This window comes from Pteronotus mesoamericanus, unplaced genomic scaffold (genome assembly GCF_021234165.1).
Source record: "Pteronotus mesoamericanus isolate MK-2021 breed Mesoamerican mustached bat unplaced genomic scaffold, CSHL_Meso_final contig_78, whole genome shotgun sequence".
NCBI classification, from domain to species: Eukaryota; Metazoa; Chordata; class Mammalia; order Chiroptera; family Mormoopidae; genus Pteronotus; species Pteronotus mesoamericanus.
In genome coordinates, this window is record NW_026555258.1 from 23,516,797 (window position 1) to 23,537,805 (window position 21,009).

The 21,009-nt window shown below is 44.6% G+C and overlaps 1 protein-coding gene across 4 annotated transcripts in view; it reads left to right on the top strand.

Moving 5' to 3' along the window:
* ABCA1 (ATP binding cassette subfamily A member 1) overlaps positions 1–21,009 on the top strand; it is a 125,092-nt gene that overhangs the window by 16,882 nt on the left and 87,201 nt on the right. The window contains exons 1-5 of one of the 4 annotated variants that reach the window (XM_054584591.1): positions 901–1,006; positions 3,972–4,134; positions 15,637–15,730; positions 18,906–19,047; positions 20,587–20,705. In XM_054584591.1, coding sequence (XP_054440566.1) covers positions 4,069–4,134; positions 15,637–15,730; positions 18,906–19,047; positions 20,587–20,705 — 421 coding nt within the window. In that variant the 5' untranslated portion in view covers positions 901–1,006; positions 3,972–4,068. Of the gene's footprint in view, positions 1–900; positions 1,007–1,558; positions 1,975–3,971; positions 4,135–15,636; positions 15,731–18,905; positions 19,048–20,586; positions 20,706–21,009 lie in introns of those variants that run through there. The other 3 variants (XM_054584589.1, XM_054584592.1, XM_054584590.1) reach the window with 3 other exon arrangements.

The window sequence follows — 21,009 nt, forward strand, 5'->3', positions numbered from 1 at the left end:
AGCATATTACCTTCTAGGTGCATCCATGCTGTCGCAAAGGGTAAGATTTCGTTCGTTTTTATGGACAAGTAATACTCTGCAACTAATGATTTTGAACATCTTTATTTATTCTAGAAGGTCATGTTTTAGCAGTTTGTTGTGTCTTCTAGATATGAATAACTTTAAAATACCAGTGGCATTTGAAGTGAAAATTTCTTTACAAGATTGGCCAAAGTTGGAAGAGTCAGTCCTTCCAGGACCATACTGTACAAGAGAAAGTTAAGGTTAGGGAGACATCTGTTGGACTTGGACAAGAGTGATCCATCTGGGTGACTGATAACGAGACCTAGAAAGAGTGCACACAAGACTTGAATATGAAGCTTGGCCAAAAGCGTATTTCATGGCTCCACCGGCCTTGGCAGGGCCTGCTCCATGCTTAGCTAAACCCGCTGTTCGTGGGAAGCAGACCAGCATTCAATTAGAGTTTCCCGGATGTCCCAGGAGCCACCTGGGAAGCTCAGCGGTCCTTTGTGGCTGTTACGAGTGTGTGGTGGAAGCCTGTTGAACATAGAGCTCCCTCTCTGGGGACAATTTGTTTGAATTAGTTAATCAAGCTTGGGAAATCAGTTACCACAAGCCCAGAAATGCCACCACCCTTATATTTTGTAACACTGTTTCTTGTGTCCATCTCTTCATTAATTGATCAAGCAAACATTCCATGAACATGCACTACATGCCAAGTACCTTTTGTTCATACCAGGGTCAGGAATGGTCCCTGCCCAGACTCAGAATGTGGGAGAAGTGCAGCCATGGGAAACAGGGTGCCTGGGCAGCAGGCGGGGGCGTGGGGGGGTGCACCGTGGAGGGGCTCCTGACCCCGGTAACCGTGCAGGGGAGGTGGTGGGGAGGATCCTGACCAAGAGACAAATGGAAACTTGCGGTTGAGGGAGAGTTAGCCAGGCTGACTGGACAAGGGACGCACCAGGAAGTCCCAGTGACAGGAACGAGTGTGGCCCATTCAGAACCTGTAAGTTGTATTCTGGGGCATGGGGGTGGGGGAGCGGTGAGAGGGGTGACTGGAGTTTACAGGGACACTAGGCAAAGTACAGCGAGGGTTGGACTTTATCCTCGAGGGGTGGTTTTAAGTGGGGAAGTGACACAGGAATTTGGTTTAGTCGAGTAACGGTGGTGATAAATGGATGGAACGGGGCAAGACTGGGAGACTGGCGAAGCGGCTGACGTGGGATGAGAATGTCCTATCGACTGGCAATGACTGTGAGGCGGGACCCTTTCCAGCCAGTGACTGGAAATGTGCAGAAGGGCAGGAGTGAGTGTGCTCCTGGCTTTGAAACATTGAGAAATCTAGTACATAGTACTGCCTTCTTAATTTTGGCTTGTTTGTTCACTTTTTGGGAAAACTGATGTGGAAATGTCCCTTTGGCTTCCGCAGAGGTGTTTGGGCGTTGCCAAACCCTCCCCTGCACAGCATTGCTCCTCCCAGTGACCATTGTGTTGTGAGGTGGGAGGAGGGGGTTAGGTAGGCAGCGGGGGCCAGGGCAAGGTGGGTGGGGGAACTGGGGCAAAAAACCTGGCTGTTTGCATCCAGCAAAGCCAGAGCCAACCTCCTCCTGCTCACTCTGGGCTCCTTCTTGCTAACCTCTGTGTGTCTCCTGGCGGGTCCTCAGGGTCAGAACCTGTATCTGGACACTCAGAAACTCTAATTTTAGGAAAATACCCTCCCCCAAATCTCCTGATTTCTCTCTTCTCGTGTACCTTCTCTAGAGGTACGTCTTTCCTTCCTCTGAGATTTTCTACCCAAGTTTAGTGGAGGCACTCCTGTGCTCTGCTTTGGCCCGGGGACTCCACCACCAGACTTTGTATTTTGCCCTTTCTGCTCTGCCTTTCCTACCTTTCCAGACACCTGCAGTGGATTTATTAGAAATCCACTGGACATCACCTAACCGTTTCTGTGCCAGAGGAACAGAACCGAGAAAGGTAAGTTAGGAGAAAGGACCTAATTTTGGGGGTACTTTTAATGTACCATGTACTATGTTGGAAACTTATTTATATGATCTCATTTAATTCTTAGAACATTATGCAAGGTAGTATTGTCCTCCCCATTTTACAATGAGGAGATAGAGGCTCAGGGAGCATAAAGGCTTAGTCCAGGGCACATAGGTGGAAAGCTGGGCCTGATTCATGTCTGGGCTCTTTGTACTAGGTTAATTTTCCCTTTTTTAAGTACAAGCTTGTGTTCTAACCTCCGCGTTGCTGCCTTGGGAACCTGAAAAGATTCATGTAGCTTCTAAATCGACTAAGAGTCCTGGAGAGTAGCTTTTGAATGGGGAAAAAAAATCTAGCTAATTATTTATTTTCCTGTTTCTGGAGTGCAAGTCCTGTCCTAGGCCATTTGGAAAATATTTTGGGGTTACCAACACAATGGCGTTCTGGTGCTCCGTGCACAGAGACCAGTTATCCTTGAAACAACAAGTTGCAAACTGACTTTGTGCCAGTTTAACTCTTTCTTGTTTTGGAGTGAGACCCTTTGGGGGTCTATGTCTTTCTATAGGTTTGCTGAGTAAATATGTTCTAAGTCTAGAGTAGTTCAGAGGAATCCCTGATTTGTTGGATTGTCAATGAATGAATTTGAATACATAATGAATGATTGGGTCATTCCTTCTACCCAGATTCTGCAAATTCCTTCCATTCTCTTTTCTTCTCTAGAAGTTTTTAATCCAAGTCCTTGTGGGGTCGGGGACAAAAGGGTAAGATCCTACTCAAGGTTGACCTTTGCACTGAGATCTTATTTGGACGTGTAGACTGTGGATTTGCGGTCTGCTCCTTTGTTTTGTCTCCACAAGTGGTCATGACATTCTGAGCTCTTTCTGCTGTCTGTTCCTTGTGCGTAATATCCCGTTCCCACCTCTACTCCACTACATACCATGATGATTAACAGCCATTTCAGAAAGAAAGCTGGTTTCTGGTTCCTGCTGAGGGTGCATGACTACGCAGTGCCAGCAGGGCCTAGCTTTAACCTGTGTATTCCCCCCCCGCCCCCGTCTTCTTCCACTTTTCATTTTTCTGTGCCTCCCCCCAACTTTAACTTTGCTATGACTACTTGGGATTATCCCAGCATTAAATAAATGCAGTTGTGGAGCGGGCAGTTAGGACACATAGAAATGTTGCAGGAGGACTTCTCCTTCCCCTAACATGGCAAAACAGTCCTCCAAGGAGGCACCTGTGACACCTGACAGGAAGCAGCTGGGCCCTTTGTGCAGGTGCAGATGGAGCAAGGCCAGAGGGTACAGATGTCTGGACAGTGGGAGCTTGTCAGTTTCACAGGCGATGCTCCCTGCCTGCCTTAGCTGACTTGTTTCTCCACAGGACACACATTACTGGGGTTGTCCTCAAAACCTGGGAGCCAACTGTCATAGCATTTCCTTGGTGTTTATTCCCAGTTACCAAAGGCATGCAGTGGCTTTCCAGATTGGGAGACGGCTTTCTCAATGGTGCTGTTTATCATTTGAACGACTCAACTTTGGGGCCAGATGGAAACGTGGTCTGCCGAGAATTTCTGGGAATAGCATAAATGACTCCAGGTTTGAGGCAAAATTTGTAAATGCCAAAATTTGTTAAAAAAAAAAAAAATGAGGGGAGGCATTTTCTCAGAGAAGGGAGGCAGCCTCTGGCATTCCCACGTGCCACTTGCAACTTTAGCGTTTTGATCACCTCCGATTGCTCACTTATATCTGTTTTTATAAGTGTATTTTTCATTCCCAAATGACCACACCAGTGGAGCTAACACGAATCCCTGTCGACTGGAGAAAGCTGAGGCCGGAAGTCAAGGACTAATGACCCGTGGAGAAGCAGTCACGATGCAGACCTGGGATTGAGGTCTCAGGTTAGGGGGCTGGAGCCACAGCCCTCATTGGTGTATGTCTGGCTTTGCAGCAATAACTGACAGCTCTGTCTCTTCCTGCTTTATCTTTCAGTTAATGACCAGCCACAGCGTCCCTGCTGTGAGCTCCGGCCAGTGCCTCCACGATTCCGAGCCACACTCAGGTTGCTGTGGGCGCCAGCTGAGGTAACATGGCTAGCTGGCCTCAGCTGAGGCTGCTGCTGTGGAAGAACCTCACTTTCAGAAGAAGGCAAACAGTAAGCTTGGGTTTCTCAGGGCGGGGGTTCTCCCTTGCATTTCTGTATGCTTTTGAGTTGGGGATTGGAGGAGGGAAGTGATTGAATGACTGTGGCTCTGGTGGCTCTATCACTAGTCACAGAGGGCAGATTTGCAGCCAGGCAGAAATGTTATCTTGGGTTTGCACTGCTCCCCAGGCATGAGTTCTGACCTCCGGAATCTGGTGCAGATGTCCCTGGCCATCCCACCGACTCCTTTCCCTGTGGCCTCAGGGGCTGTCTGGCTCTCCAAGAACACCTCCTGGGCCCCTGTACTTCTGGGCGGGAGAAGGAAGTGAGCTAAGGGCCCAGCTCTTAGAGAGACAGAGTCTTTTAGTGTCAGCGTGGACTCTCTCAGCTTGGACTGCAAGCCTGAAGGAAAATAGCCAGAGACTTATTTCATTTCTGTGGAGGGTTCTAAGCCACCCACTTCCTGGATGGCATGGGAATTCTTGGAGTAATCCTGAGAGGATCATCTGTAACACGCAGGTGAATGGTATTTTTCCACAGAAGAGGGTGGAGGCCGTAAGGCATGGTGAACTCCTGGAAGCTCAGTTGCCAGCTCTCTGCTTCTCTATCTCTGAACACTCTTAGAAATCACATCTAGTCTCTTGGGTTCAGCTGTACCTACCTCTCTGTAGTTGGCTTCTAATCCTGTTCGCTGCCCTGCCTTTTCTCCTGAATCCTGAGCCTGCATCCCCACTTGGCTGTCTTAACGAAGCTTAACATGTCTGTAACCAGGATGATTATTAGACTCAAGGAGTTATAAGGGACCTTGAAGATAAATTAATTTAGTGTTTCTCAAGCTAGAATCATGTTTGGGCCTTTTTTAAAAGAACAAAAATGTTAAGATCTCTTTGCAATCACTAAATTTCTTTTTATTGTAATGTTACTTAATATGTGAAACTAGATACAAACCTTTACCTGTATATGCTATTATATAACCGTATAATTCATAGTACTTATAAATTAAATGCAAACAGAATTGCAAAATCAATACAATTCAAATGAATGTAACTCAGACAGCTCACATTGTTTAGCTGAAACCAAATCCAAGTAATAACGTGAATATGGTAGTGAATGCTGTAGTGTCAGCCTTTTGAATTTGGACAGTTCATGATCTAAGCATTCAATTCTCCAACCATTTTCCCCATGACTTTCATTTGATGTCATTTGACTTTCATTTGGACCACCAATCTCATCATTCATAAATCATGCCTGCATCTGTTCCTTTCTCATTAGTCTGCTACAATTATGTTGGTGCCAACACAATCAAACACAAATATAAACTTAGGCTTTGAAATCTTGTGCCAAAACTTGTTATGAAGTAGGCATTTAGAAAATCCAGATATGTTTATTCTAATTTGTTTAGATGGTCATTGAAATGAAAACACAAAATGGTTAAAATGCTCACAAGGAACTCATGTAATCCATCAAGAACATGTATACATACACCCAAACACACACACACACACATACACACACAGATTCCAGTTTGAGTGACAGTGATTTTGTTCAGCTCTTCACATTACTAGTGTGGACCTGAATTGCAAGATCACTAATGAGAGAGTAGGAACTAGAATCTAGGTATCTAACATACCCTACCTGTGTTAGTAATAATAATAATGGTAAAATATACAGCCTGATATTATATAAGGAAGGCAAACACTTAGAATGAGTGTCCATGTGCTGGGCACTAAACAATGTGTTATTAACTGGATTAATCTTTTCGTGACTCCATGAAGTACTGTTATTTCCTTGTTCTAGCTGGGGAGGTTAAGTAATTTGTCTGAGGTCCACAGAAGCACATGAAGGGTTCAAATCCAGACCATCTGACCCTGGAGCTAGTAATTCTAAACCATTGTCCATTGTGTCAAATTACTTTTCAATGGTACCTTTTTTTTTCTTCTATCCTTTGTCTCAAGATCTTGAAGTTTCTGACTTCTTCACCTTTTCTTCTGCTTTCCATGGCTTTTCCAAGATTCTGGAAATCTGGACTTGATGGCTGGTCATTAACTGAAAGATGAATCTGGACTTGGGAATCTGGTGTCCCAAGTCCAGATTCATCTCTCATCCTCATTTCTTAGACACTGTGTGGTCCAGGTCTCCTACCTCTTCTCATCCTGGCTGTAATAGCCCATATGGTAGGAAGCTATTCCTGCTGTGGTATGTCCATTAGCCAAGGAGTAGTGGAAAAAATCATATCATCGTAGTGATGATAGGAAGTCTCAAGGGCAGTACAGTCCAGAGCCTCTCATTTTACAGATAATAATGCTGAGGCACAAAGCAGAGAAGGAATTTCTCCATCCATGATCAGCCAGGGAATTGGCCCTGGAACAGGGTATAGGGTTTGGGCCATCAGGACTGGGCAGTCTCCACTGTTCTTGAGCTTGTTGCTTCTTGTTCATTATTGCTCATGGGTTTAAAAAAGTTAAGATTGGAGAGACAGGCAGGCTTAGTCAAAGGCCATTAGTTGTCTTGTGGCAGAGTTGCTGTTGAAGGAGGAAGTAGGTACACAACATCCTGACACCAAAGGGCTTGTCTAGATGATATGTCAGCTGCCTGCTAGCTTGTCCTGGTGACCTCCCTTCCTGATTTCTAAAGGAAGTGTATTTTGCTGAACCAGAAAGAAAGGTGGTTTGTTTCAGGTTGCAGGTGCTTAGATTGTCAGACTTGGGAAAACTCTGGCCTGCCCCCGCTTACAGTTGACAGAACCGGGATTTGGGGCATGGGACAGGGTTCCAGAGTGGATCATTCATAGAAGTAGCACCAGAACGAATTCCCTGGTGGCCCTACAGGCACAAGCCCTTCCTAGTGAACTTTGCCTTATCTGCACTAAAGGTTTAATGTCCCTGGATCCTAAGTTCTGACTGTAGCTACTTCCCAATGCACCTGGCTTGGGTTTTGGGATTAGATTGTTCAACAGTAGAATCTGTTAAGGTTTTGGTACCACTTTTGTTAGCTCATGTAGTCAGAACCAGTCAATATACAGAAAATCATTGCTCATTTCCCTTCTTCTGAGACCCTGGTGCGTACCTGTGGCCCCAGAGCCTGGCATCTGGGATATGCTTAATAAGTATTTGCTGAATGAGTGGTAAGTGCGTTAAATGGGCCATTAGTGTGCAGGTCTCAAGGAGCCTCCCCTGCTCCGGCAGCCTTGTGCGCTGCTGCCAGGAAGAATAGAAAGAATATGTAAAAGCTGGGACCTACTGGTGCTCCCCAGAGCAAGCCTGTTGAAAGGCAGCTGTTTGCCCTTTTGTTCTGTGTCCTTGTTTGCTGGTGAATTCTGGGGACCTCCCTTTGGTGCTGCCATTGTGCAGACTCATGGGGACCATCAACCAGGGTTAACTTTCTGCTGTCCTTGTTGGGCAAAGAATTCATTGAAATTGAGTTACGAAAGTTGGGTGCAAAGCTCAGTTTGGGTCCAAAGTAACAGTTAACTATTGTGGGTGGCGGTCATGCAGCACAAACAGGACAGGAAGGGCAAGGGGCTTCCAGGATCCTCATCTTGTTTTAGGATGAGCCAGAGGTCAAGGTCCCCGTGGAACAGATGGGGCAGAGTGCGGCTGTATCACTTCTTTTTTTTCCTTTGCTGTTAAGCATTTTCTCAATTAGATCAGACTAGCCATAAGGCTGGGAAAACAGATAATTCTAATTTTTGCATAGATTAGGGTATTGGTATTTGGGCATTGTTTAATGACAGGAATAAGCTGTCAAATAAAAATTAAAGCTCTTTCAGAGCCATTATAGAACTTTACAGAATAGACGAAAATGTCCCTGTCCCCTCCCCATTTCCATTCTCACCTGACACACTTCTTCCCTGTCCTTAGTCCTGGCCTGGCGGTGATGGTTCAAATCCAGAAAATAATTCTATTATCTAATTCGAATTCAATTCTAACTCCAGATTGGCCAGCCACCCTATGCCATCGAGTTTAGGGAAACTCACTTCTCCTAGGTTTTTGTTTCCTCTGCTGTGGACTGAAGACCATTGGAACAAATAGCCATTTATTTTTTCATTTGGGTAAATATTTAGTGAGCATCACTACATGTGGGACAGGGATCTGAGTACATTGCGGTGAACCAGATAGACATGATTCCTACCCTTATAGAAACTGCAGTTCAGTGAGGGAAGCAGATATGAAAGACATTATCACACAAGTAAAAACAATAGCACATTGTGAGGTGTCATGAAGAAAAACAACCCAGACAAGCTGTGGTAGTGTGTTGGAGACTACCAGGCTGTGGACAGGGACTTAATTTAGAATGGAAGGTCATGACATTCAAGCTGTGAACCCTGCAGTTAGCCAGGGGAATATCAGGAGCCCAGAGATCAAGGGCACCGTATTCCGGACAGGGCCAGATCACTCAGGGCTTTGCACTTGGAGAAGGGCAGCTGCGTTATCTTTTCTGTGCAAAAGGAGCATCTGGGGTCAGACTATGTGTGGCCCTTGGCAGTGAGGGGACTTGTGTAAGGATAGCCCAAGGAGACCACTGAAGTCATCACCTACATGGGTCCCATTTTATGCTGTTTCCTCGTTTCATTTCACATTATTTGGTGTGTATGTTCCCGTTTTTCCAAACAATCCTCATACTTATAGTGATTCTTGGTCTATAGGCTGCATTTTGTCGTTTTGAAAGTACTTTTATATCTATGGTCTTGATTTTCACAGCAGTCGTGAGAGGTGTGCACTGCAGTTCCTGTTTCACAGCGAAGAAAATATTGTAAGTTAGTAACGTAGGTAGAGGTTAGAGGAAGTGCTGCATCTTTGGGTCCCAAATTTACTATGGACTGATTCCACTGACATTACTGGTAGCTTTATAGTAATCCATCAATACAGTTTTTATTTTATAAGTTCATACTTTATTGCCAACATGTAGATTGTTTCCAGTGTTTGCTGTTATAGATAAATTACTATAAAGATTTTCTACATCTAGCCTTTTCATCCTTTCATATTACTTCTTTAAGCCAAAATCTCAGGAGTACAATTATTAGGTCAAACGGAAATGGCCCTTGAAGTCTGTGATCAAATGTCCTTCCAAAAGGATTAAACCAATTTAAAAAGCCACCATCAATGCATGATTATATAGTTTTGGGAGGAAGGTAGGTCTGATTTTAAAAACTGTTTTTACCCTCTGGCATCTCTCTGGTTTGAGCATAAAGATTTCACTTTAATTTGCACACACCTAATTGAGGTGTATAGTTTCAAGGATGGGTCTAAAACTAATTTTTCTTTCATTCATGTCATTCCAGCAGCTTTTATTAAGCAGTGATTCCTTTGCTAGTTATTCTTGGGACATTTATCAAAATCTTCTGTCTGTAGGGAGTTGTTTGGGGGTTATTTATTTGGTCATTTGCTAAGTATTTTTTATTTTGATGCTGATATAGCACAGAGTGTGCTATCACTTTGAACATTCCGAGGTCTGGGGTTACTCATTGACCCAATTTTACTCTTTGTGACAGTTTGGATGGACCTGGAGAACGTTATGCTAAAGTAAAATAAGCCAGTCAGAGAAAGACAAATACCATATGATTTCACTCATATGTGGAATCTAATGAACAAACTGAACTAACATGCATAATGGAGACAGACTCATAGATGGAGAGCAGATGACACCTAAAGGGAGGGGGGAGGGGGGACGGGATTGAGCAAAAATGAAAAAGGACTCATGGACATGGACAACAGTGTGGTGACTGTGGGGGTGAGGTGTAAGGGGACTAATGGTAATTGGAAAAAAATACAATAAAAAAACTAAAAAAAAAAAAAAAATAAAAGACCACATTTCCTTTTTTGTCTCTCAGAGTAGTCTTCGATAGTTTCATCTGTTCTTTTTCCCATTAACTCTTATTACCTTGTCCAGTTCCAAAAAGCATCCTATCATTACTTTAATGCCCTAGGGACATATGGTAATGTTTGGAGGTATCTTTTTATTGTCACTGTCCTGGGTGGGAGTGGTCGGTGCGGCTGGTATCTAGTAGGCAGAGTACAGGGATGCGGGAAACATCCTGCAGTTGGTAGGAGAGTCCCCCACAACAGTTGTCTGGCCCAACGTGTCAATAGCATTCCTACTGAGAAAGCCCGCTTGCTCAGGTTATCCCATGTTACAGCTGAGGAACCATGAGACAGAAGGTCCAGCGTGATGCTTGGGTCTCCCCAGAGCAGCTCAGTGTAGTCATTCACTTAGACAACAGAATCATTATTTTAATACCCAACAGTAAAAGAAGGCTCCCGAGTTTCTGACTTTGGTGAGAAATACCTTTTGAAAACAGTGTTCCTCTCCATGTCTCCACCCTCCTGCGGGAGAGAAGTGGAGGTGGGTAGATAGGCACCAAAACAAGATTTAGAAGAGTTTTCTATGGGGTGAATGACAGTAAAGCATCAATTTGACTTCCAAACTATTTATGAGGGCCTATGTGAAGGAAAAGTGTTAAGTTTAGGGATGGGGAGAAATCTTACTAGGATAATGAGTGGAACCAGAACGGCAGGGCTGGCAGTAGTCAAGTTAGGTTCCTAGAGGGAGGCTGTGAGGAAGAGAAATGCCTAGATCATTCCCTTGAGTTTGGAAGGTGAATTTTGTGTTCAATGACAGAAATAACTTTAGAGGCCCAGAATAAAAGGGCGTGGATTAAATTTTGTCTCCTGAGTCTTCCGGTTTTGGGGGTGTGGGCTCTGGAGGCAATTTCTTCATTCATTCACACATGTTAGTGACTAAGGTGAGCAAGGGCTTTACAAGATCAATAATCTCTATACTCTGGTGACAAGGCAGAGGGCATGGGCGGTTTGGGTGCCTCATGACTAACAACGGGGACTTTTGAATCTGACTAGCTTTGAATCCTAGCTCTGTCAGTCACCAAACTTAGAGCTTTGGCAATATAATAACTCTTTAAGCCGCAGTTTTCTCATCTGTAAAATGAATGAAATAATAGTACTAACAGGGTAGTTTAAATATTAAATGAGTACTGGTATTCAGAAAGACCTGTTTAAGTGTTAGCTATTATAATTATCATTCTTTTTCTTACCTCTTTTCCCGATCTGCTTATACCCACTGGCTTCAGAGGCTGAAAATGATTTGTATGATTTTCTTTTTCCCTTTTGCTCTCAGTGCCATGGGGAAGATACATTTGCTTTTTGCAATCAGCCAACATATTTTGAGGATCTGCTGCCTTACAGGGTCCTAGATGTGGGGGGCTGCAGAGATGTCCAGGAATATAAGGCTCCATTGGGTGGTCAGATCAGTGCTCAGGAGGGCGAGTGAGTGACAGACTAAGAGGCCACCTTAAAAGGTGTATGTCTCAAACATGGTTCTGTCAGAAACTGGAGGGTATTATGCTAAGTGAAATAAACCAGGCGGTGAAAGACAGATACCATGTGATCTCACCTATAATAGGAACCTAATGAACAAAACAAACAAATGAGCAAAATAGAACCAGACACAGGGAAACAAGGAACAGACTGACAGGGACCAGAGGGGAGATGGGAGGGGGATAAGGGAGGAAACAAGGGGAAAGGTTTAGTTAAAGAACAAGTATAAATGACAAATGACCTGTGGAGGTGGACAACAGGGTGGGGACTGGCTGTGGCGGGGGGGGCGGGGGGGGGCGGGCGGGTCAGGGGCGAGCAACAATGAGGTAAAATCGGGACAACTGTAACAGAACAACACTAAAAAAGTCAGAAAAAAGTAAAAAAAAAAAAAAAAAAAGCAAAGGGACAAATTTAGAAGTCAGTAGATCTGGGTTCCAATGCTGGTGGGCTCTCTTACCAGGCTGTGGCTCATGACCTCTTTGAACTTCAATTTCTTCACTTCTGAAATGGTAATGATACAACCAACCTCACAGAGTTATTGTGAGAATTAAATATCAGAGATGAGGTATATAAAAATTCCTGGTACACAGTCGGTGCCCTGTATTGGCTGTAACTATAGCAAATCTGTGGGCCATGAGTTCATTTTACCTGTATGGAATGCAGGGACGTTTTTTGACCTAGTGGAGTCATTGCCCGCATGGACCTCTTACTGTGTCAAATAGAATTTTGTGTGACCTCTGGGGTTGAAAAGAACTGGCCACTAGTCTCAGCTCTGCCACTGACTCGCTCTGTGATTCCCCTTCCTTGAAGCTTTGGCCTTGACACATATAAAAGGGAGACAACAATGGTTCCTCCATCACAGGGTTGTCCTAAGGGTTTAATGAAGTTTTTATATCATGTGCCTACTACATATTAGACTTGAAATAAATGGTAGCTACTACTTACCCTAAAAGTATAAATCGTAGCTTCAGAGCTTCAAGGTTGATGACGATCTTACTCATACTCCTCATTTAGTTTTTTTCTGAGTTTGTTCTTTTTGAATTCATCCATAGTTATGCCATTTTAAACAAGTTTTATTCCCGTCTGTTAATATTTGTGATTTTATTTAGCTCTAAGCTTGGAATGGATACAATTTTGAGTTCTTTTTCCACTTAATATTATATGCTTAATAGTGTCTGTGTTTCATAAACATTGTTGTAATGACTGCATATTACATTGTTGAGTAGATGTACAATAATTTAATCATTTCCCTATTGCTGTGCAACTGTTTCCAGTATTTTTCAATTGCAGTGTTTCAATGAACAAATGATTTCATATGTGTAACTTTTCATATTTTGAATTTAGTTCTGTAGGATATATTCCCAGTGATACTACTTGGTCAAAGGGGATACACATATCTTTTGATACATAGGCCAAATTGCTCTCCCAAAGGGCTCAGATGATTTGTATTTTAATCTTCATCATTTTGTAAAGTTTAATTTGTTCTCTTACTCAACCGGCACTTTTTAAGTCCTCATAGTGAGGTAGGCTTAGTGTGAAGATAGGGACACTAGGGGAGAAGCTCCCATAGAAATAGGGGCCCTGCTGTGTGGGGAGCTGATAAAGGCGCAGAGTACATGGGGGACTCCCGCAGGAGGGACTTCCGCTTGGCTGTGCGAAGAGGCCAGCGTCATCTGAAAGCTTGGAGATTGCAGTGTGCGTTGCTTCCTCTTTGGGATTGGGATTGTTTATAGAAATACTTAGCAAGTTCAGTCCCATCTTTGGTCTTGAAGACCCCATTGATAGCATGTCTTCTTTCAAAGAGGAAACATTTGTCTTTTTTTTTTTCCCTTGCTGTGCTATCCATAGCAAACTATTTTTCATAGTTATATAGTAATGGTAGTTTTTTTGTTCTATTTATGGAAAATTTAGGAAGCACAGGAAAGTATTTTAAAAAAATCACCCACTTTCTTATCACCTCAGGACATCCACTGTTATCATCCTTATATTTCCTTCCAAAAAGAGGGTTTTTTAAAAAAGAGGTTAATGTGTAACCATATCAAAATGATTTGGACATTACAAATGAACTATTTAAAATTCTAAAAATCCAACAACAGATAATAAAAAGAAACCCCAAAACAATCTGAAGCACCAGCAATAGCAGAATGGTTAGCTTAATTATGATCCATTCCCAGTGTAGAGTATTAAGTGGTCATTAAAATCCATATTTTAAGAGAACACTTATATCATGGGAAACACTCCCAGTATGAAGCTAAATGAAAAAGCAACATATAAAACTTTATATGATGTATAATCTCAATTTTATAGAGAAAAAAGTATTATTTGTATATGCATAAACTAAGAGACAAAAATATTAACAGAACTATTACTCCTTTTACTAGGAATTCTCTCTGTGAAGTGGGATTAGGGGTGATTTATATCTATTTTATAATTTCAATTTTTCTGCAAAAATATATATATGGACATGAGGATCAAGGAAGAAATTCTGTTAAAAGAAAAGGGGGGATTTCATCTCAGTGTTCTCTTGGCTTTATGGCTCTGAAGCCACAGTTGCGATTTCTCTTAACCACCAGGCCCCACTCCTCTTTTGGGCCCTTTGGTGTTCATCCTAATTAGAACATTGGGGTCTAGAAATGAAAGGAAGAAGGAGATGAGAGACTTTAGGTGGTGTAACTGCGGACTGTCTACGACTTACCATGGTTGGTCTTACAGTTTGACTTTACATGGTTTGACTTTACAGTGGTGGGAAAGTGACACCCTTTTGGTAGAAACTGTACTTTGAACTTTGAATTTTGACCTTTTTCAGGGCTAGCAGTATGCAGTCCTGTGCTTCCTGTGATGGGGGGCGGGCAGCAGCAGTAAGCCGCAGCTCCGAGTCGGGCATGCGGTCACGGGGGTCAATAACCCGTACCCCACAGTGTATTCATTGTGTGAGATGATTTTGCACAACTCTAGGCTAATGTAAGTGTTTTGAGCATGTTTAAGGCAGACTAGGCCAAGCTATGATGTTCAGTAGGCTAGGTGTATTAAATGCATTTTTGATTTACATATTTCAACATTAGAGTGGATTTAGAAGTTGTTATAACTCCTTTGTAAATAGAGGAGCATCTCTAGTTGTATGAACACCTCTGGTTCAATTAATTTATGTCTAATGATTTCCTGTCCCTGTGATTATTTATCCATCGGTAAATCGCCAAGGCAGGGTTTTTCTATAGAGAAATTGTAAGAGAGAATATATGTAAGTGGATCATGCTTACATAAAAGTTAAATGATTTTCTAACCAACAAGAAGGTGACCAGGACTTGCTGGACGGGGGAAGACTTTGCGCTCCTCCCAGCTCTTTCTAGTCTTGGGTGTGTGGAAGTCGGTACTGAACGGAACCCTGTGTGAATTTCCATTATTCTTTGGAGCCCTCTTCTCAGCCCCTCGGGGGCAACTTTAACATGGATTTGTGTGCATTTAGAGGAGCAGAGCTGGGTTTAGCACAGCAGGGCCCGGTTGCCCTGGCCCTCACCTTTCAATAGATGGTCATTACGCTTCTGAAACTGTGCTAATGCTGGGGATGCAGAGATGCCTGGGACCCAGTGCTTGCCTTCAGGGTGCTTGTATTGCAGTGAGGAAGCCACTGATAGAAACAGATGATTTCAGGGGCTCGGTTACTGGGAGAGCGCAGGAGAAGGGCTTCTAGCTCGACCTGAGATTTTAGTAAAGGGAATTATGCCTGGTTGAGTCTTATGAATGAGCAGAAATGAGCCAGATGGAGCAGGATGGGAAGCCTCATCCCTTTCTTTAGGGGAACACAGGTACGGAAGTGCATGCTACAGGGTGAGAACTGCAAACAGTAAAGTGTTAAGGAAAGCTTAGGGAGTGGTGGGACGGGCTGGAGAAGTTGATTAGTTGTTTAACTTTCCTGTGGATTTCCTAAAGCTCAATAACATCAGGCATCCATGTTATTGTTTAAATTCACCTTGCTCTGTCCTGGCTGGTGTGGCTCAGTGGATTGAGTCCAGGCCTGTGAACCAAAGGGTAGCCGGCTCGATTCCTGGTCAGGGCACATGCCTGGGGACATGTGAGAGGCAACCACACATTGATGTTTCTCTCCCTCTCCCGCTCCCTTTCCCTCTCTAAAAATAGATAAATAAAATCTTTAAATTCACCTTGCTCTGTCTTATTTCCCATTCAGTGTCAGTTGTTGCTGGAAGTGGCCTGGCCTCTATTTATCTTCCTGATCCTGATCTCCGTTCGGCTGAGCTACCCACCCTACGAACAACATGAATGTGAGTATCGGAGCGTCCTGCCTGAGACTCAACCTCTGGCAAGTGAAATCCGGGCAATGGCCATGGGCTAACTTGACCTTTCCCAAGATGCTACCTTTAGGAAACACTGTAAAATGGTTTGAAACAAAAAAGCTAGGCTCCCAGTTTTTTGATAAGGCCTGAACTCAGGAAACTACTGTCAGTCCTCGTGAATGGTGATAACAGTAACTGTAGTAATAGTCAGTGTCTGTTTCAGACCTTATAAATAATAAGAGCAAAATAACCTTACGGATAGTTGAGAAAGTGGTGATTAAAAAAGGCCCGTAGGGCAGTCCCTTACCCCCATAGTCATCTGGCCCCTGCCAGTCTTTTTTACATGCATTATGTTTTTACTCCATAGGTGCAGATCATGGAACACGTAATTTTAAGCATTTGTGTAGAAATTACCAGCTTGACTAATATTATTTGATTTGATTCTTATAACAACTTTGAATATTAGACTTCATTATAACTATTTGCTTTATAAGTAAATTGGGGCTCAGAGAAGGGCAAGGACTTGCACGAGGTCACACATTAATAAGTGATGACGGCGATGAAGTAAAGCTTGGGTCATCTGACTCCGCATCCTGTGTTTTGATGGTGGCCTTTACAGTGAGTATGGAAAATATAGCAGTGGCCAAGAACACATGCTTGAGCTGTCAGGTCACTTGGGTTTGAATCCTGACTTCAGCAATTACTAGGTGAATCACGTTGGCCAAGTGACTCAGCTTCTTGGTACCTCATCTCTATAATAAAACCTATGCTCTATGGCTGTCCCACAGTCACATCCTTCTTTCCTTCTTGGCTTGTTGGAAGGGTTGACACTGCAGAAGTGTCCCAGTCTAAGTGATCAACATTTAGGTAGGAGGGTTAGCCGGAACCTCTGTTCCATTGCTCCTATAACTTTCCCTACCATTAACCATCTCTACCCTCACCCTGCCAGCCTCATAGACATATAGGATACTGTTTTTCAGGAAAGGGATGGCTCCAGGGTCACCTTTTGATTGTGTTCTTGACCTGGTCAGCAGCCGATAGAGGCAGTTCTTTATCTGCTAATTTGCTAGTACACATTATATTCAGAGGTGGCCAAAAGTAGGTTTACAGTTGTGTGTATGCAGAACACAGAGCTTATTCTTGTATTATATATTAATATTGCAACTGTAAACCTACTTTGTTTACCCTTCCATATTCAAGTTTTTAAAAACCTCACAAAACCTCAGGGACATCCTACCAGAAGTGATTTTCAGATTTCACCAAAAAGGAAAAGAATACAAAATGAAATACACTCTCAATTTGTGGGCCCAGGAGATAATTCTGCTTCCTCTTTTGGAACCCCAAAGATTAATGAGCAAAGGCATACCTGATTTTATTTAGGAATTACCCTAAGCCCCATTGGTGTGTATGTTTTAGGGGAAACTCAGTTTTTTCGTCTGCTCAGCTCCTCTCCCTCCAGAACGATCACTGGTAGGCCAAATGGTGTGGTAGAAACAGGCAGACTCTGGATCAGACAAATTAGGGTTGGTTTGTATCCTGTCTCTGACACTTGCCGAGGCTGTTATCTCAAACAAGCTGTTGAATTTTAACCAAAAGTTCTCTGAATTTAGACCATAGATCCTTAGAAACGTGGAATTGCTATACCTATGGAAGGCAGATAAGACCTTTGCCTTCCGCCTATGCACGTCTTGCAACCTTACCTCCTCTTCTTACTCCCTCTAGGGACCTAGGTGGAAGGTATAGCGCTAAGGTGAATCTTGCAGAGGTGTCTTTTTCTCGAAATAAAGCAATGGTGTATAATTCATCCCCATAAATCTTTCCCTCCTTGACCCAGAGCCATCAAGATCCCCATTACTTTCCTGGCTTAAGGGATTCCATGATGCTATTTGATTGTCATCCTGGACACCCATGCCAAGTCCTTCTCCTGCTTTTGCGTGTAAACGAGGTGGACACAACACACAGGGGAGGGTCTTTGCTTTACCCACCGAGGTATAGCCTGAAATACCGTCACCTTCTATTGTCCTGTGCCGCCTGGGCCACCGCCACCCTGTCCTCAGTGCCAGAATCCCTAGGAGATTAAAGGGGAGACTCCCGTGGTCCCTCGAATACTTGGTTGGGTTACATAAATCTCCTCTGTATGAGGAGCAGTTGACTTAGGCAAGGGACCTTGTTTGGTTTTCCTTGAACTATTAACAGGGAGATAAGGAGGTTAACTGTGTAAATGTTGAACAGGCCAGAGTCCTGCAGAGTGGCCACAGTGATCAGATCTTGTTGCATCCTTGCTTTGGATATTGCTTCTCTGGTTGGAGTATAGATAGAAGAAAAAGACAAGTAGAAGTGCTGCCATACTGAAAATACTGCACCTCGGACTAGCCAAACATGCCCAATCATGCAGTTTGTCAGAAAGCTCCTCCATCACGAAGGCAAAGGAAAGTGAGCAGATGACCTGTCGAACGGGGCCCATGATTTCAGTGAGAGACGGAACAGCAACAACTAATGTAGCTTCGCAGAGGACATCTGACCCCAAGTTAGCGTGTTTATTAGGTGCTAGGTGCCTTTGAGGAGGCTGTGAGCTGGCAGAGGAGGTGACACTAACATCGGTTTGGCCAGCAGAGAACAGTACAGAGGAGACTGAGAAAGGTTCAGATAGAAAGAAGGGCACAGGTAGGAGGGAAGGGGATGGACCTGGATCATGGAAAAGTGCGTTCTACCCCCAGTGCTGCCCACTGACTCCTGAGTTTCTCCACTGACCACGGTTTCTTGCCGTAGTTTCCTCCTTCAACAATGAAGGAATTGAACTGGTTCAGGTCATCCTCGGCCCCCCTGTATCTCTGAAAAGTGAGCTGGGCCGTGGAAGACGAACTAATACACTAGGGCCTCTCTGTATATGGCCTCCTCCACCCTTCTCACCACGTTCTCCAAGATTTGTGCTAGGGATCCCATTCTACATGTGACGTCAAGTGAATTAGGAATCGCCATCCGATGCCACCTTTCCTACTCAGGGTCGGATCAGTCAGAGGTGGCAGGCCTCTGTGATATGGAGAATGGGACAGGCGGATTTGGGATGGAGAATGTATAGAGCCAATGGAGATGAAGCTTAAGTCCCAAAACTGCTTCCAAGCACTAATGTTTCTCCTGTGTTTTTTCTCCTCGATGTCAACAGGCCACTTTCCAAACAAAGCCATGCCCTCTGCAGGAACGCTTCCCTGGCTCCAGGGGATTATCTGCAACGCCAATAACCCGTGTTTCCGTTACCCGACGCCTGGGGAGGCTCCTGGAGTTGTTGGAAACTTTAACAAATCCATGTAAGTACCAGATCAGGTTTTCTTTCCTATATTTGCCAGTTAATCCTTTCCCTCCCCTTCTCAGCCTCTGGAGAATTTTGAATGGTTGGATTTGAGTGAAGGTGCTTTTGGAAAGGCTTGTGTGTGAAGTCTGCAGACCGAGGGCAGGGAGACTCGCTGTCAGATTTAAGACCTTCCTTTGGTATATTTTAGGAGTAAAATTTGGTATATTTTCAAAGCCACGGGGCTGCGCTGCGGGGGGGGGCGGGGGGGGGGCGCGTTCCTCCCAAAACTGGCTGATAAGCTGGGAAGGGAAGACAGGGAGTGTGCGGGCCTCCTCTGGGGAGACATCTGCTCCATTTGTCAGCCAGCCCACTCACTGAGCTCGCAGTCACTGTGCGTGCGAACCACCTGGCCTGGGGCTGGGGGAGGGGGAGGTGAAAAGTTGAGCACAAGCAGGGGCTTGCCTTCCAGGAGCTCACAGCCAAGGTCCTCTCCATTCTCAGATGAGCTCTCTTGCTCTGTCTGTGCCTATCATACTGCAGCGTCCCTCTTGTCTGGTCTTTCTCTTCCCTGGTATGAGCTTCCTAAGGGCCAGGAGGCCACTTCCTTCGCTTTTATGTTTCTGGCTCCTGACTTCAACACCCGATATAAGCATGAGCTTCATAAGTATTTGCCAAATGAGCCAGTGAGGATTCGTGGAATGCACAGAACCATGGTATGAGCTAGAATGGAACTGTAGGAGACATATCAAGACAGCTCCTTTTTTTAAACAAAAGATTTTATTTATTTTTAGAGAGAGTCAGGAAGGAGGGAGAAAAAGAGGGAGGGAGACATCGATGTGCGAGAAAAACATGGATCTGTTGCTTCTCACATGCCTCCATCTGGGGGCCTGGCCAGCAACTCGGGCACGTGTCCTGACTGGGAATTGAATCGGCGACCTTTCAGTTTGTAGGACGACACCCAGTCTACTGAGCAGTACCAGTCAAGGTTCAAGACAGTTCCGGGGAAGCGGCAGCTCGGGCAGGCAGGGCCGCATTACCTGGACCTTGGGCTTTGCAGCTTTCGTGAGCCCCTCTTCCATACAGAAATATTAAAACTTTATCAGTGTGTCGGTCTGAAGATGAATATAATCCAGGCTGGATCCATCCTATACATTTCCTATATTTTGGTTTTTATTCTGACTTGCAAAGAAGTTAAACTATTTAGTGGACCCCAAGAGTATCCTGAGCCCTAGGCACTGTGCCCACTCTGTCTCATGGATGAGTTGGCTCTGGGGTAGTATGTGTGTGAGGCGGGGCTTCCTGGGGAGGAGGCACAGGGGCTGGGCCTTGAAGGAGGTGGAAGGGTCTGGTCAACACGTGGGAAAGAGCATGTGGAGCAGGGCCGGTGGGTGGCTGTTTAGAAGTGTGGGGTGTCAGCGAAGCTGGGCCAGGGGAGCAGCTGGCGTAGAGGACCAGGCAGCCAGGCTGAGCATGTGTACCAGGCGGGAACTGTCTTCGTGTGGGAGACGCAGCTGGCCTAACTAGAGCTTTTGCACTTTCCCTGTCCTCCCTGCAGTGTGTCTCGCCTGTTCTCAGATGCTCAGCGGCTTCTTTTGTACAGCCAGAGAGACACCAGCATGAAGGACATACGCAAGGTTCTGAGAACATTACGGAAGATTGAGAATAACAGCTCAGGTAAGCAAAAGCCTTGCTCTGTATTAGTTTGTAATTGGAAATTGACCTGTACCAGCAAGAGAGCAACTCAGGCGGCCCAGGGCTTGTCCATTTTAGCTCCTGCCTGCTGGGATTTCCTACTCTGTGGCTGGGCTGCACGGCCTTGCTGCAGGAGCCGTTTGAGAAGAAACTGGAAAGACAGTGAGTGCACTGGCCTCCTTTAGGGTGACGCGAGAAAAAACTCCCCGGAGAGGAATGGCACAGGCCCAGTGTTGGGACAGTGAGGGGTGCAGGTGGCTTCCAACGTCATTTCTTTGGAGTTGGC